At 55.1% G+C, this 17,005-nt stretch overlaps 1 protein-coding gene across 14 annotated transcripts in view; it reads left to right on the forward strand.

Annotated features, from left to right (window-relative positions):
- Window positions 1-17,005, forward strand: part of TMEM104 (transmembrane protein 104) — a 78,829-nt gene that overhangs the window by 37,858 nt on the left and 23,966 nt on the right. For 11 of the 14 annotated variants that reach the window (XR_012426114.1, XM_074020354.1, XM_074020353.1 and 8 more), the window contains exon 9: window positions 6,839-6,932. The exons of 2 other annotated variants lie outside the window; for them this stretch is intronic. Coding sequence is in view for 11 of the 12 variants with exons in the window: in XM_074020354.1 (XP_073876455.1) it covers window positions 6,839-6,932 (94 nt within the window). In the remaining variant the exon portion in view is untranslated. Of the gene's footprint in view, window positions 1-6,838; window positions 6,933-10,330; window positions 10,462-17,005 lie in introns of those variants that run through there. One more of the 14 variants, XM_074020358.1, reaches the window with a different exon arrangement.

Genomic DNA, 17,005 nt, shown 5'->3' on the forward strand with positions numbered 1-17,005 from the left:
CCCCTGCTACCTTAACAGAAATCCCCGTCAGCCCCCAGCCCTGGAGTGAGAAGGCTCAGGGTGGACCTGCTGGCCTCCCATGTTGAAACTCTGGGAGCTGACAGCTGGAGTGGAGAGAAAGCTGCTGGTGCCCGAATTCTTGGCTCTAGAAACTCCATCTCACTACACCGTGGAAGCCAAAACCAAAAAAGCCTCATATTTTTAGAGGGAAAGAAATAAGCACACATTTAGAGAACTGCCCACATAGTAACCAACTAGTCCACTGCCTCACTAGTGTTCATGGAAGCCAGCGGGTCACAGTGTCACTCCCCTGCCCCGCCCCACTTCGGTTCCAAGCCGCCTTGCTGCTCCAGGATGAGAACAAAAGCATCGCCTGCGTGCTTCCCTGGTCACTGCTGGCTGCTTCGGCCACTGGCATTTGTCTCCATGGGACACTGCCCACTTTTCAAGTCTCACTCAGGAGGCAGGGCTGGGAGGGGCCCTCTCCTGGGAATCAGCAGTCGGCTGACGGCTGCCCTTCCAGGTGCTTTCTCTGTCACTTGGTGCCGAGGGCAACTGCGCATCACTCTCTGTCCCATGGGTTAGTTTTGGTGTGGCGTTGCTCAGAAAGTTCTTAGGACATTTGTCCTTTGTTGCAGCCCTCTTCAGCCCCTCCTTCTCCTGTCTCCCTTTTCTTGTGGGTGTTTTGTTTTGTTTTGTTTTGTTTTGTTGAGACAGGATCTCGCTCGGTCACCCAGGCTGGAATGCAATGGCGCAATCTCAGCTTACCACAACCTCACTACCACCTCTGCCTCCTGTGTTCAAGCCATTCTCCTGCCTCAACCTCCTGAGTAGCTGGGATTACAGGTGCACACCACCACGCCTGCCTCATTTTTGTATTTTTAGTAGAGACGGGGTTTGGCCATGTTGGCCAGGCTGGTCTTGAACTCCTGACCTCAGGTGATCTGCCCGCCTTGGCCTCCCAAAGTGCTGGGATTACAGGTGTGAGCTACCATGCCCGGCCTCCTGTCTCCCCTTTCTACCAGGGAAGCAGCCCCTCTGTCTTCTTTCCCCTTTTTTGAGGGAACTGAGATGGAACTGTGAGTATTGTTGAATTTCATCAAAGTCTAAGTTCCAGTTGGAATCTGCAGCCCACTCCATCTCCTTCCAGCCAGAGGGAAGATGATGACCAGCAGCACTTGGGGTGTTAGTTTTGTCTTGTAAGCATTTTGGTGGGTGGCAGTGGGTGACTATTAGGGACACTGACTCCACTGTCTCCAGAAAGCAGGGCTGGAAAGGATCACTCCTTTGAAGAACTTGAGCTTCTTCACTTTAGGTGAAAATGTCTTCTAAGACACCACCCCTCTGGGAGCCAAGCAGACCAAGAGTGGTCACAGTTCACCGGGGTCTGATCCCCTTCCTGTGGGGATCTTGGAGATGCTGGTGATCGTGGGAAGCCAGATACCCCAGACCACCTTCCTGTGGAGATATTGGAGATGCTGGTGATGGTGGGGAGCTGGGCACCCCAGGCTCTTCTCGGGTGCACTCTCTCCTTCATGGAGGGATGGATATCATTCTCCTTGAAGCCAGTGGGTAAACTCAGAGCCATGCTGTTTTGGTTTGGTGTGTGTTTCCTAAAATCCTAACATGTCGATTCCTCAGCTGTGTTGGGAAGAGTTATTCCCTGGCTGTGTGCCTTTTTCAGGCGGAGCAGATGACTCTTGCACACGTGCTGCTGGCTTTGCTGGGTCAGGCACTGCCCCCCGCAGGAGGCATGGAAAACGTGTACAAGGCAGGTTGGCAAGACTGGGGCTGCCTCTTCACCCACTCTACCAGGCACTCCCCCTACCAAATGCAGTACATTTTACAAAGTTTTTGTGAGTATCCCATGTTTGAGAGCCTTCCTAGGTGCTGCGACAAACAAGAATGCAGTCCTTGCCCTCAAAGGGCTTACACTCTGCTGGGGACACAAATCAACCCAAGAGAAAGCAGCAGTTCAGAGCCCACCAGAATGAAGTCAGGTGGTATCAACTGTGTGTTGGTAATTCAGTCAAGAGCCCCCAGGGACGATTAAAATAGCTTGCAGAGGAGATTGGCACTTGAACAGGGCTCAGAAGCGGGTAGGAGTGAGGAAGGTCACAGGGGAAGATTCTTTGCCAGCAGGAGGGTGAAGGCATGAGGTTGAAAATGTGGGAACGGGGTGCCAGAGAGGGGGACCTTCCCTTCTCCCTCTGGCGCTTTCTGGCTGTGCCACTGAACCTCTCCAGCCCCCACAGTTTCCTCATCAGTAAGATGAGGGCATCGTCACCTGCACCAGTGACCTTGCAGGGGGTCATGAGCATGAAATGAAACCGTGTGTGTTAGCACTTGGCAGAGTGTGGAGGGGCTGCAGCTTGGGTAGCAGTGTTATCACAGGGCAGCTTTGATAGCACAGGGCAGGGCCGATCAAAGGACCAGTGGCTGGGAAGATGCGGCCTTGGGATTGGCTCTGACAGATCTGCAGGCAGAGGGTAGGACCCAGAGATGGTACAGCGTGTTAAACAGGGTGTTTAATTTGAGATTGGCACCAAGTTTAAAATTTCATTTTGTTTCTCTGACCAGCTAAATAGGCAGAGAAATTTGGGGATGGGGAGGTAAGTGTCTACCCGCTTTGCTTCTGTGCTCTGATGTTGACACCCTCGCTCACACGCTCCTGTGTGGTGCAGTTAAACAAAGGGCATAACACGTTGCCCAGTCCTGCGCTGCTTTTGTATATGACACAGAAGCAGGCTGAGTCGGAGCCCTTCTTCTGTAAGTGTCGTGTGCTGTAGGGTTAGAACTGGAGAGGAGGGAGGCAGATGGTGGACACGGCTCAGCCTCAGCAGGCGTGAGTTGAGCGTTCTTGATGTAAAGATCCATTCTCAGAAGTAGCACAGCATTTGTTTCTCCCATTCCGTAGCTGGGCAGCTGACTCTTCAGTCTGTTCCAAACAACTCCAAGAGGAAAGTGGAGGCTCCGGTTAGTGACTGAGCCTTTGGTACCCAGATGCCAGGCTGCTCAATCAGGCACAAGTGTCTGTACTTCCGGGTCCTCAGCAAAGCCACGTCCTGTCCAGGGAATCTCCAGGCACAGCCCACAACAGGTCCCCGTGAGGCTGCAGGGTCCCTTCCCTACATCTTTGAGTCACTGATTCTGTCCAGGGGACAGAAGGCTGGGGTTGAGATTAGGTGCTCTCTTTACTCCCTGCTTTGTGCTTAAATCTCATTTCTGGTGGCATCTGGAGAAACGGCTCCTCCCTGTCAGCCCCATCTTTAATGCGTATTTAGAGCTGGGCTCTGTCCTGTGGGGGGTGCTATTGGGAGCCTTGCCTTGCAAGAGGGCACCTCTGGCCTGGGAGAGAACACGTATCTGTGGTTTGAAGTCCCCCAGTTTGTGGTCATCTGTAATAGCAGCCCCAGGAACCTAATGTAGAAAGCAAGGAAGGAGTCAGAAATTGTTGGAACTCTGGAGCCTGGGCAACTGGAGGTGGGCAGTGCATGTAAGGGACACAGGAGGACAGGCAGCCCTGTTGAGCTGTAGATTCCAGAATGTTCTGAAAGAGCTGTGGCTGAGCATTGCCTGCATTGCCCTGGGAATGTGAGCCTCCTTGTCTCCATCAAGACTTCAGCAAGGCTGCTGTGGGACCTCTGGTGTCATCTAAACTCACTAACCCAAAAAGAAAGAGGATCTGAACGGACCCATTTGTACCCTCCTGGGTCCATCCGGACTTTATTTCCCATGACCAGTTTGAAGATTTTATTAGAAATCAGAGTTTTCTTTTTTCTTTTCTTTTCTTTTTTCTTTTTTTTTTTTTTTTTTTTTAGAAATGTGCTTGGCTGCAGCGACTCGTGTCTCTGCCTCCTGTAATGAGTTGGGCTACAAGAGTCCTTGAGCAGAGACTGAGTTTGAACTGATCAATGGCATTTGGGGGTTGGAAAATTGCTCGGGAGCCAGCTAATTTATAATGTCATATGGGCTAGACTGGAAGACCCAAGAGAGTAGGCTGTCTCTTTGGCTTTTTATGTCTCCTTTTTCAAAAAGGAAAGAAAACACGAAGTACCACGCTTGGCTGTTGTGCATTCAGAGATGGACACTGCCCCAGCTAGACCATCTGGAGACAGGGGCTATGCCTTCTCCCGCCCCCCTCCCTCCGCAAGACCTCAGCGGCCACACCGTGGCGTGGCAGCGTGTGCCACTGCCTCTGTCCTCATCCTTTGTCACTCCAGATGCCTGCTCCTGCAGTTGCTGAATTCTGGCTCTAAGTAATTTGCAGAGGACACCTGTTCCTTAATTAGCCCCAGCTCGCAGTCTGTGTCTTCATCTGGGTGCTCTCTGATGCGTGAGCTCGCAGGCCCATGGAAGGGCTGCTGTTTGGCAGTCTGTGCATGTTTGCTGTGACTAAGTGGGCCCTGAGCCTTCCCAAGTGTTATGGTCGGTCTGTACTCCTGAGCATTAAAAGAAAAAGAAGCCACATTCCAACCATCATCCATCTATGGACGTTGCAGCCATTGGCCAGATCTTCCATAAGAGTCCTTCACTGCTAGTTCCCATGCTGAGGACAGACCTGCTGTCCTCAGGACTGGGTCTGAGAACACTAAGCAGGTGTGAACCTTCATTTCGACTCCTCTAGATTCATATTCCTGGTCACTCAAGTGGCACCTCACATATACCACTTACAATACCTTTCAGAGGTGCGTCTGATTAAATAGAGGGATGCTCTCAGCGGGCTGGGATTCATTCATACAGGGTTTTACAGAATGAGACCTTTTGTGTCCTAGGATCTTGACAAGCATCTGCCGAGGACAAGGACAGACATGGACAGGGCCCCTGGAGGACAGGACCCAGGCAGCCTGCAGGAGCATTCTCTGCCTGCCTTTGGGGGTGGTTCTGCTGCCCCTCTATTTTTATGGTGTAGAACCTTCTAAAAACCAGTCTTTAGGTTTCTGAGATGAGACTTGACCTCCCACGTAAGCCACCCCCAAGATCTCCAGCCCCCACAGCTGGAGGACCGTGATTTCAGTGGGAAGTCAGAGGCGAACTGTCCAAACACCCGGGCACACCAGGAGTCCGGTTTCCGGCAGACCACAGTTACTTGGAAACATTTGTGGCAGGTGGCTCTGTGTTTATGCGTTCTTCTACCTGACATCTCCCTCTTCATCCTTCAAAAGAGAAATTCATCAGTGGAAAGTTTCCCTGAAGTGGTAATTTTCCTAAATGACTTACTGATGGTGCTGCGCACCGACCTGCTCTGCCAGAGTTAACGTTCTGCATGCGTTACCGTGTCCCCAGCTCCTCTCCCTGGGCTGAGGGGACAGCGGAGGCTCTCCATTGCTTTTGCAAGGAGAGCCCTTTCCTCTGCCTTGCCCTGCCCCACCCCGCTCCCCAAGCCTAATAGAAAGACTTCTTTCCCCTCTTCTGAGTGGAAGCAGGGCCAGTTCTGAGGCCCCCAGCAGAAAGCTCTTCTTTCCAAAGTCCTTCGCGCCTGGTGACTGCCAGGTCGCCTTCTCCAGCCCAGCTAATTAGAGCCTTCCCTTAAGCGGCACTTCACTCCTCCGTGTCACTCATCCTCTCAGTGATAATGGACTTGGATAAGGGGTCACAGCTTCTCCCACATCCTGCCCTCCTTATGGCCAGAGGTTGCTGGGGGCGGTGCAGGGCGGGCTCAGTTCCCCTTCTACGGGGTTCCCGCCTGCCAGCCACAGGGGCTGGCCTAGGGCTGAGCAGCTGTGATGGATTCACCCGGATGACAGGCCAGAGCCCGACTCCCTGAGTGGGCCCTTTCCCCACATTCATTCAGGGTTCCGAGCCGCCTGCCGCATCTCTGGTGAGCGTCATTAGCATTAACGTGATAAAATGGCACTGTGTAAATGTTAATAAGGTCTGATGCCTCACACTGCTTCCGAGTGGCAGATTGGAAATGGTACCATCATCTTAACTGCAATGAGCAGCTCTTAATTCCTCTACTCCCTGAGCAACCAATTTGGCATGGAAATCCTAACCTTCCCCACACCCCAGTTTCTGCTCTGTCACGTTTACCCCCATTTTCCTTTGCAAAGAAGGTTCCCATTTCCCACAGACCAGTTTTCTGAGACAGAGTTTGACTTTCATTTTTTAAGTCAACACTTTCGCCTGTTCTGCAAAGAGAAACGAGAGGATCCGTGCCGATCAGCACCCCCTTCTCTGCCTGGGTCCCGTTCTCAGCCCAGGACTTCTTTGCCCTGGTTTTCCTAGATGCACCTCCCTTCTTTGATCATCCTGGGTACTTCCAAGGGGCCTGCCCTGAAAGCCAGGGGCTCTCGTTCTCCAGGCTTCTCCTCTCGAAGCCAAAAACGTGGCCCATGCACATCCCGATCACTCCTCTCCAAGCGCTTCAGAAGAAGTGTCCTCTCCTGTGAGGCTTCGTCAGGGCTCCTGGGGCCCCTCCCCACTGTGTCCTTTCTTCCCAGTAAACCGAGAGCCAGAGACGTGGCTGGTGCTTCTTTTGGATCCTTCTTGCCATTCCGTCTCTAGCCCATGCTCATGGGCAGTTCGAGGGTGGGCACGTTGTGGATCATCAATCTGTGTTTGCTGAAGAGAGCAGGATGTTCCATCACTGGAACAACACCTGGGCCTTGCCGAGGAGGCACAGCATTGTCGGCACAGTCCATGTGAGCAGCAGCAGGGAAGCATGCCTCTGGAGCTCTTGTTCCACCCCTGGCGCTGGCACTTACCCAAGGTGACCCCAGGGAGCCTCTGCCAGTCCAGGTGTGCCCAGTCAGGCCCGGCCTTAGCAGCGTCTTCCCCGTGCAGACGGTCTGCGGGTGCAGCCTGCATCCCCCTTACTCTTGTTTCCATCCCCCAGGCAATCTTCACTCTCCTCCTCGGACCATTCACCTTCTTTGACGTCCAGAAGACCAAGTACCTGCAGATCCTGACCTCTCTGATGAGATGGATCGGTGAGTCTGAGAAACAGCTCGAGTCTCTGCGCTTTCTCCTCTCGTCCCTTCCCTCTCCTTTCGCGAGAGGCCGTGCAGAGCCCCCAGCCGTAGCTGGAAAGTGGTTGTGGTTTCCATTGACTCAGGCCTGTCTGGGCCTCCCACCTTTCCAAAGGACAAGGAGGGGCAGATACTCAGCTTGCCTTTTACTGCTGGGGAAATTTAGCACCAAAAAAAGATGATTTTTTCGAGGTCACATAGTGTGGATGGAGCTGGGGCTAGAGCCAGGATTGTTGATTCTAGGACCAGCTTCTCTCTCATACAACCATGCTGGGTGCCCACTGACCCACAGGCGTGCGGGGGGGCTCCCAAAAGCCTGGGTTGGGCTGTGCCCTGCAGGGTACGGGAGCAGCGCGGCTCTGCATTCTCGTGAGTGTGCTATGCGGCGTAACCATAAAAGCCAGCGGGCTGTGGCAGCAGCCACTCTCTGCCCCTGGGTCTCTGGCCACCAGGGCGTGAAAAGACACCCCCTCCACAGCATCTTCTAACCGACGGACACCCTGCTGAGCATGAGCGCCATTGTCCTCAGCTGCGGTCTGGGGAGTCTGTTCCCCCAGACAGGTTGGTGGTTGGGGGCTGGTCCACTTCTGCCACACCATCCTGCCAGCCACCTCAGGGAAAGGGCTGGCTGCCGATCCACCTGGACGGAGGACAGGAGCAGGTGGGGCCTCTGTGGCCAGCACGGCTTTGGGCGTCCATTGGACCCCTCTTCTGTTCAATCCAAAAGCTAAGAAGGCTGTTGCTGTTCTGATAGAGGGGCCTGGACAGAGTGGGTGTGTCCAGGCTCCAGGAGCTCGCCTGCCTCTCAGCACAGAGGCACTTGGCTCTAGAGGAGCCAAGGTTGGGGCTCCTCCTTCCTGACCACCTTCCCCAGCCCCCTTTCCCGCTGCGCTTGCCCATTCTACCCTCATCCAGACTCTGGGGGTGGACACTGATCCTGATTCCATGCCAGGACTCAGCAGTGGGTCATGGTCGCCGAGGACACTTTCTGGTCTAAATGACTTCCAGCAGCTTGACATCTGCAATTCCCCTGGTTCCCCAGACTTAGGGGATTACAAGATGTCAGTGTAAGGAACCTCCGTACACAGCAGTCTTGGCATCTTTAGTTGGAAGGGGCCACAGCAGTCAGGTAGCCAGGCCTCGCCCCTCTGGGAGCAGGCTGTACAGCACAGAGCACAGGGTGGCCTTCGGGGCCCAGAGCTCATGACTGCATGAGGCTCGCACTCCGCTCTGAGGGGTGTATGTCAGTGCTGGGAAGGTTTTCCTTGTCTTGAGCCACGCTCACCAGCCTGTAGCTTTTTTGCTCTCTTGGTTTGTCCTTGCAAGGAGATGAGAGCAGGATGGAGATGAGTTGTGAGGCCCCCACAGGGGCACATCATCTGGGCCGAGCCCGTCCTTGGCTATCCAGCTGACACGAGGGAGCGGGAGGACACCTGTCCATCCCTGGACAGGGCGGAAGTCTGCATCTGCTCCATTCAGTCTGTCTGGTCACGTACTCACCAGTGAGTGCTGTTCCCAAATTGCACTCACAAGTTCCAAGCCCCAGGTTAAATTAACATGACTACCTGGGGGAAGATGGGAATTGTTACTTAGAACCTGGGGATCCCACCAGCTCCAAGGACGGATTTAGAATGGAGCCTCCCTGGGTGCCAGGAGGGATTGTGTCCAGAAGTCAGAGTCAGCAGGGATCAGAAACACCAGGGCTCAACTGTCCACCCTTCCTTTTTCTCTGCTTATATGAAGTATTTTGAGAGTTCTGGGTAAGGCCGAGTGGGTAAAACCTGGTGGTCTCAGAAGAACGCGTTTTCTCAGTAAAGCAGGATTTGGAGAAAACTGTTCTCCCCCTTGCCTTCCTGGCCTAAGTCTGGTGCTCCAGCTCCTGTGGCTCCCAGCAGCCACATCTGTAGCCCCAAGGTCTGGTCCCTACCCTACGTGGGACTGGCTGCACTTGACCTGCCCCTCAGCACTGGGGACGGGGAAAGGGCCCCTTGGGCGCTGGCATGGAGAAAGCTGGGCTGATTTCTGTCTCCTTCCCCTCGTCCAGGAGGACAGGAGCAGGGTGGGGAGAGGTGGAGGAGACACTCCTGCTTTAGCCAGCATGACAGCCCAAGAGGGGATGACACCCAGGATAGTGACAGTTAATGGCTTCCGAAGACCCCTGCACTTGTTTAGGGTGACAGATTCCTCCCCGTGTCTGGGGAGCAATACATTTGTTGAAAGGGAGAAGACTATGAAAAGGAGAAGAGGCGGCTGAGGGCACATAAAGAGCGATTGTCTCAGAGCAGGAGACCAGCTGTACCCCTGCATCAGTCGGAGGAGGAGCTGAGTTCTGTGGCCAGCAGGGCCCCGGGGTCCTGGAAGGCGGCTGGGGACAGCCCGGGCCCCTTGCCATTCTGCTGTTGGAGACGCTACTTCCCCAGAGTCAGGCTCACAGTAGACTTGGCAGTTGCTTTAGAAAATCAACTCCTGTTTCCCCCAGCCCCTTCCCACCCCCAGGTCTCCCACCCTGAGGCTCCTGGGGCCCTGCAGTGCTGTGGAGCAGGTGACAGTGGCCTCGAGAGGCTCTTGGCAGCCTCAGGAGCTCGAGGTGGAGACCAGCTCGTGAAGGTCGACAGCACTTGTTTTTTTGGTGGTGACATTGTTGTCTTGACATTGTTGTCTTAGCAAGTCATCTGCCTCTCTTTTCCCTTTGATCCAAGAGATAATCAAATGTCAGGAGCCTCTCAGGCAAACCTTTTCTCCAGAGTGCTGCTGGGGGCGACCGCAGAGGCAGTGATTTTTCTCCATGAGAGACTCAGACCTCTGGGCTTAACAAGCGAACCTTTCTGTGACACAGCCCTCTTGCCAGAAGAAAAATTGCCCAGTTAGGTAAACTCGGAAGCACAGCTGGGTCTGGGGTTCCATCCCCAGCAGCCAGCACTGGAGCCAGTGGGGCATTTTCTTCCTAGCGTTTCTTCCTAGGCAAGGGGTGTTCCCCTCTCAGCCCCGGGCCGCAGCGGGGCTCGGGAGGGGAGGAAGGGGATGGAGGTCTCCCTGGAGCCACCAAACAAAGCAAAACTGGCAGCCCCTCCATGGGGGAGGGACCCCACGAGGGTTTCTCACCTCTGGGCCAAGCTCACCCCAGGCAGTTTTTCGAGAACCACCCTAAAGGCAGTGACCTCAAAGGCCTATTTGTCCTCTCAAGTCTGTGCCAAGTTGTCAGTTCGCCACAAACTCCCTTTTCATTCTGTCTTAAAAGCAGCTGTGTGACCGAGTCCCACACACCCCTCCCTCCTTCCCACACACCCCTCCCTCCTTCCCACACACCCCTCCCTCCTTCCCACACTCCCGCCGCACCCCTTTCCCTCCTCTCTCCCCAGATGAGGCCATGCTTTCCCAGTAACCAAGTGGGGAGCTCGGGTTGGAAATAAGCTGGCTTGGGTTCCAGGAAGACAAAGGGGAAGAATGAGCACCAAAGGGACCGGAAAATCATAAATAAATGTGCTGAGCCGGAAACTTTCTTGGGCTTAATTAGGAATTAGTTCTGCCATCTGTTGAAACGAGGCCGGAGGAGACTGCAGGCCCCGGAGCTGTGCTGAGGAGCCTTCGGGCCAGCTCCTCTGAGGGGCTCTGCTCTGCCCTCCTCCCCCTTAGTAGCCTCGGAAGCCCCCTCATTCTGCCAGAATGGCACTGAAAGGGTTAAATGGCCTTTGTAAATAACCACTTGTCCAGGAAAACTCAAAGCGTGGATGACATGTGATAGTGTCTGTTCATTTCTTGTGCTCCCCAAGTAAGTTCTGGGGAGACGGGATTGGTCAGTGTGGGATGCCTGCGTGGCAGATACTTCTGAATCCACATGAGGAAGGAGGGTCTTGGTGTGCTGTGCCCAGCAGTGAGGCTGTTGTTCTGGCCCTGGCAGACCTGGCTGGCTCACCCCCAGGTGGCCACTGCAGATTCCTGAGCAATCAGGTCTCTGGTGGCTGCTCTGCGCCAGGTGGCGCACCTACTGGAGGTGACGCTGGACCTCCTTGCCTTGTTCCCCCACCGTGTGGGACACTTGGCGTTTACTCCCAATGTGCGCAGATGGATCGAGGCTTCTCCGCCAGGTTCCTTGTCTGTGCAGTGGCAGCGAGGCCTCGATTGGGACGTTGTTGTTAGCACAGCACCTGCGCAGTGTGCAGAGGGGAGTCACAGTAAGCGTGACATCTTCAGCATCATCTTGGTCAGCCATCACATCCCAAGAGTGGCCTCAAGATGAGCCTCTCTGAGGGCTGGCCATAAGACCGGGGACATGACCTCAGCTACCTCAAGAGAGCATGGCACTCGGTGTCCACATGGGTTTCACAGTGAGATCTAGAAGCATCCAGGTTGGCTCTGGGCAGCCTCCCCTGTGCCACATCCCAGCTGTGGTGCCTGGAGAGGAGCCCTCTCTGCTCCGCCGCCCCCAGCATCTACTCGCACGCACTTTGAAGAAGCTCTGAGCTGGGAGAATGAAAGGCAGGCCCATCTCACAGAGGGGCAGGGGCTCTAGCCTCTGCCAGCCACAGGTAGACCAGGGATGCTGAGGGGAGACGCAGCACAGAGGATGTTCTTTGTGCTCACAGGCCCAGCGCAGGGACTTCAGAGCCCAAGCCTGAGCACCTAAGCCGATGGCTAGAGGCTGCCCCCGCCTCACCGCATGGAGCTCTCGGGCTGGAAGGGGCCATGGCAGCTTCATTACTTCAGTTCCATTACCAACTTTCCCCGGCAGATGCCTGCAGGCGTCTCCCATGAACAGCTGGCTCGGCACGGGGCGCCCCATTTGGGGTTGTTAAAAACCCGATCCTTTCTAATAAAGGCTGCTCTGGAGCGCCACAGCCCTCCTCGGGCCTGGGTTGCCGAGGACCGCAGGGTTCCCTTCCCTCTGATTGTGTATGCAGAGCAGACGCCACACACTCTCTTTTTGCATCTGTGTTCCCCCCAAAGTGGGTCAGACACCGTCCTCTCCAGGCGTTTGTGGATGAACTTGAGCCTGCCTCATGAAGTTCTCGGCCCCGCTCTCTCCACCTCCCTCAGCAACTGCCCCAGATTTGTTTTCCAAGCCGACAGGGAGAGGTGGGACGTGGTGGTGTTGGCAGGTGAGGCCCCTAAGAGGAAGTCATCACCTGGGGACATGAGGCTTTCTGGTGTTTACCTGTCCCCAAACCCATGACTGATCCCTGCAGACTGCCTCCCGCGCTGATCTGTCACCACCGGCAGCCAGGGGTCTTGTGTCTGGGCCATCTGGTGCCCACTGCTGCCAGGTTGGCATTGGAATTCCTCCACAGCCACTCAACTAGTGCCTCTCAGAGGCCCCAGAAGGACCCCCCAAAATGCCCCCTGTGCATCCATCCAGACAGCCTCATGTGCCAGCACCACGCCACCCCGCTGTCAGCAGCCCTGCACGGCCTGGGTCTCTGCGGCAGCCCTGCCCACCTTCCAACTGGGCCACTGTCCAGGGCTCTCCTGGGCTGTTCCGTGTCCAGCCATGACTGGTTACACTCCCAGTGCAGGGAATCTTGAAAAACCTTTTGTATATGTTTCATTTTGGTCTTAATTTTATTCTTGGTTTTCTAGAAGTTCTTTTTGCAAATGCACAGAGGCCCATTTATAGGAGAGGAACCCAGTGTTTGTTTTAAGGTAAAGTAGGCAACTAATGAACACTTGCTGGCGAACAGCCAGCCATGTGCCGCCAAATTACTCCCTTCGTTAGCATCAGTCAGAACTGACCTGAGAGTTCACTTGGCCCCAAGCAAAGGTTGTTGCCCTTTCGTCCCTACCTCTCCTCTAAGCAGCCTTTGTTATCAGCTCTGATCCTTGTACGGCCGAGATGGGCAGCTCCAGCTATCAGACAAAGACTCCTGCAATGCCCAGGAGGTTGGTGGCCCAGCTGTCCGGCACTGACAAGGCAAGGAAACTAAGTCCCAGATCACTCGTGGCCATGGGTCGAGTCTTACCCAATGATGGTGATGGGCATGGCCTCTGTGCAGAACTGGGCTTCATGTGGGAGGGTGAGTCTTAACCTTGCAGCAAGTCGGGCCGTCATATACATCTGCAGGGCTGACACGGCCCACGGCAACCCTGGCGCTCCAGAGTTACGTTCAGACCCAGGAGGGGCCACCCATCCTTGCTCGGTACCACCTCTCCTCTTCTTCCTCACTCTCTCCTTCCTGTCTCTCTTGGCATCTAGCTGGCTGCTGGAGAGGAAAGGGCTGAGCAGCCTGCAGGAAAGGTGGCAGCGCCTGAAATTTTATGTTTCCAATCTCCAGGAAGGAGATTAGTCAGCCAGCAGCCAGAGGCCCTGCCTTCCCAATGATTGCACACTGAGCTTGCTCTGACAACTTAAGAATGAAAAATTGAGACCCTGCCCTCCCAGGCACCACCTGCCAGGCTCTGAGGGTGTGGGGAAGTGGAAGGACGAAAGGCCAGAGCCCGTGATTTCCGACAGAAGGCTTGATTGCTCCAGAGGCTCAGACACTTGCCCTTCACCAGGCTGCCACTGCCTCCTGCCACCCTGGGGAGAGGGGGACTCTGCTGTCAGTCCTTTGGGCTAAATAATTTAGCCGCAGGATAGAACCTAGTCCTATAAAGCTGGTTGTTTCAGCGCTCCTCTCTTCTCCCAGGGTAAGGAGTGAACAAAGCTAGAATCCTCCAGAAAACACAGGAGCTGGCCCACATGGGAAGACCAGCTGGCTTTAGATTCCCTCCTTTCAGCAGAAATCCAAGTGAGTGGTGGGTGAGTTGCTAGGCAAAGCTGGCATATGCTGGATGCCCTGCAGGTCTGAAATGAAAACCAGACCCAGGGCCGAGATGCTTTTGGTGCCTGGCATATCCATGTGGGGGCTTCCCATAGTCCCCAAAGGGAGCTCCTCCCAGGCAAAGCCCTCATCCGCACCACAGCCCAAGCACAGGTAGATGCCACCCCAGGAAGGATGGGCCAGCTCAGGCTCCAAAGACCCTGTGTCCTTTAGCCCCTCCCGGAGAGGGCACACACCTGGAGGCCCCAGAGGTGGGGTGGTGGGGATTGCTTGGCCTTGAGGGGCCTTAAAGATGCTGGCGGTGGTGGGGGTGGACAGGGGCGTAAGAGGAGGAACTGAGGGTCGCTCTGGTTGGCAGAGCAGGGGTGAGCAGCCTGTTGGGGTCCTCCTTGCCCCCCTCCCCATCCCTGACCCACAGGGCCCCAAAGGTTAGCTGAGGCCAGTGATGGGGTATTCCTGGGAACTGTTCTGACAGCAGCTTGACCTGGCCAGGAAGGCGGGGTCACTAGTATCATCCAGTCCCCCTCCTCAGAGCACAAGGGGAGCTAGATGAGAACTCAGCACTGACACAGTTTTTCCTGCTTGCCTGGGAACTGGGCTTTCAGCAGGGGCAATGAGTTTCTGCAATGATAGACGGCACGTGCAGCTTCCTGAGTGACTGGTGCGAGCCAGGCTTTACCAACGCAGCACTGCCCTATCTCACTCCAACCCTTCAGCCTTCCTACAATCATCTCTTTTTTTTTTTTTAAGACAGTCTTGCTCTGTCATCCAGGCTGGAGTGCAGTGGCACAGTCTCGGCTCACTGCAACCTCTGCCTCCTAGGCTCAAGTGATTCTCCTTCCTCGGCTTTCCGAGTAGCTGGGATTACAGGCATGGGCCACCACGCCCAGCTAATTTTTGTATTTTTGGTAGAGATGGGTTTTCTCCATGTTGGCCAGGCTGGTCTCAAACTTCTGACCTCAGGTGATCCACCCACCTCGGCCTCCCAAAGTGCTGGAATTACAGGCATCAACCACCATGCCCGGCCTTATCTGTATTTTTAAAGGTGATGGAACAGTTTGCCCCAAAATTACACAGTTGAGTGGCAGATTCAGGAGCTGTGTCCAGTGTAACTTGGCCATTTCCAAGCCAGGACTGTGTCCTGGTGTCGCTCACACCTCTAGGCTGCAGGATCCTTGGGCTCTTCCACCTCCAACCTGCAAATGTGGGTCTCCTTTTGCCATGGTTGGTCCGGTTATTTAAGGAACAAATACCCAGCCACCTCCCCCTGTTTTAGGGCCAAGAGGCTGGTCTCCAGTGGTTCTCTGCTCAGGCTGGTGTTGCTCACCCACCCCTTCCGACGGCCCAGCTAAAGCCAGAGACCCCTGCAGCCCGGCGCCCTCAGAGGGCTAAGCGTTGGTGAAGGAGGGAGCTGGCGCCAAGTCCTCCCCTAGTCCTGTTCCCCGCCTGGAGTGCTGGTGCCTGAGCTGGTGATGGGCACACAACTGGCCATTCGTTATCATTAGCCCTGGCATGTTGATTCTTTGCTTGGAAAAGAGTGTCACTCCCAGACAGCCACCGTGACGGATGGCCTCCACCTCCCAGTGTCAGAGCCAGAGCCACACATGGGGAGCAGGGAATGGCATGGAGCTTGGGGCGCCCTGGCCTCAGGGACATCTGGAGCCAGGTTCAGAGGTTAGAGAGTTGCGGGGGCAGCTCTCCAGGAAGCAGCCCTGCCAAGGCACAGCTCAGCACTGGCACATGGGAAAGGCCTGGGGGCTATCCCTGGGGAAAGACCCTTCACCCTTGGCCCTCAGGGTCATGGCTGAGTATGCGTGCACAACTCAGTACGTGGGCACCCAAAGGGATTAGGGAGGAGGAGTGTGCCGCGTGTAGTCTGCCCCTAGTGGATGCGTGTCCCCATACTCCTCATCCCTTCCAGGCCCTGTAGAAGGGGATGAATGGGCTGGGGGTGGGGGCTTCTAGGCAGGGACCATTGGGCAGGGCCCTCCATGGTTCCTGAGAGCCTCTGTTCCAGCTCATGCCCTTATGGAGATGTCCCTCTGATGGTGGCCCAGGACCACAGGCCAGTTCCATAGCACTCCAGACCCAGCCAGTGCCTCCCTCGCCAGGTCAGGCTGCTCTGGGGGTCACAGCCCGAGGGCACTCAGAGCCCATTTGTCCTTGGGCTTTTCCAGAAGGATTGGTGCAGCGTCACAGCTCCACCCTAGGTCTTCAGTGTCCCCATGCAAGTCAGGGCAGGTGACAGGGTTAGAGTGAGGAGTCCTGGACCGAAGTTGGTGGCAGAAGGGGGAAATCTTTCAAATCCTCAGTATTTCAGGTGCTTCCCAGGTGTGCACAGCCCACAGACCCCCAGCACAGGAAACCCCCACTGAGACGCCCACAGAAATACAATGCCAGCCACCTGAGGGAAACTTTTAATTTTTAGCGACATCTTGAAGTTCAATTCATTTTCATAAAATACTTAACGTATCAAAAATATCTTTCAACATGTAATCATGAAAAAAAATGACAAGTGGGATACTTTACATTCCTTTTCCATGCTAATCTTTTTTTTTTTTTTTTTTTTTTTTTCCCCCGAGACAGAGTCTCACTCTGTCACCCAGGCTGGAATGCAGTGGTGCAATCTCAGCTCACTGCAACTTCCGCCTCCTGGGTTCAAGCGATTCTCCTGCCTCAGCCTCCCTAGTAGCTGGGACTACAGGCACGTGCCACCACGTCCAGCTAATTTTTGTATTTTTAGTAAGGACGGGGTTTTGCCATGTTGGCCAGGCTGATCTCAAACTCCTGGCCTCAAGTAATCCGCCCACCTCAGCACTGGGCCACACACCAAGTCTTTGAAACCCGGTGTATTTTACGCTTGAGCACACCTCAGTTTGAGCCAGCCATGTTCCAGTGCTCAGTAGCCTCGGCCTTGTGTGGCCCTGGTGGTCAGCACAGCTCTAAATGCTTCTCGGTGCTTCTCCGTCAGAGCCCGGTGGGTTTGTTGCCACCTTCAGGGAGAGCATGGGCAGCATTCAGGCTGCCCAGAAGTAGCCCTTGCTTAATTCCAGAGCCGGCGATGGGGATGAGGAAAACAGGAAAGCCACCAAGATGGACTCAGTGCCTCAGCATCTCATGCTCATGGGGGACCTTCATGTGTGCCCCCAGAGTGGAGGTGGGGGCTCCTGGGAGGGCTCTTTCTGCTCCCCCCTCTCCCCACCCAGGCCTGGAGAGCTCTGGCCTCTGTGCCCCCACTCCAGTGGTGCCTGGGAAGGTCACCCAACTCTCTCCAGCCCC

This window comes from Macaca fascicularis, chromosome 16 (genome assembly GCF_037993035.2).
Source record: "Macaca fascicularis isolate 582-1 chromosome 16, T2T-MFA8v1.1".
Classification (NCBI taxonomy): domain Eukaryota; kingdom Metazoa; phylum Chordata; class Mammalia; order Primates; family Cercopithecidae; genus Macaca; species Macaca fascicularis.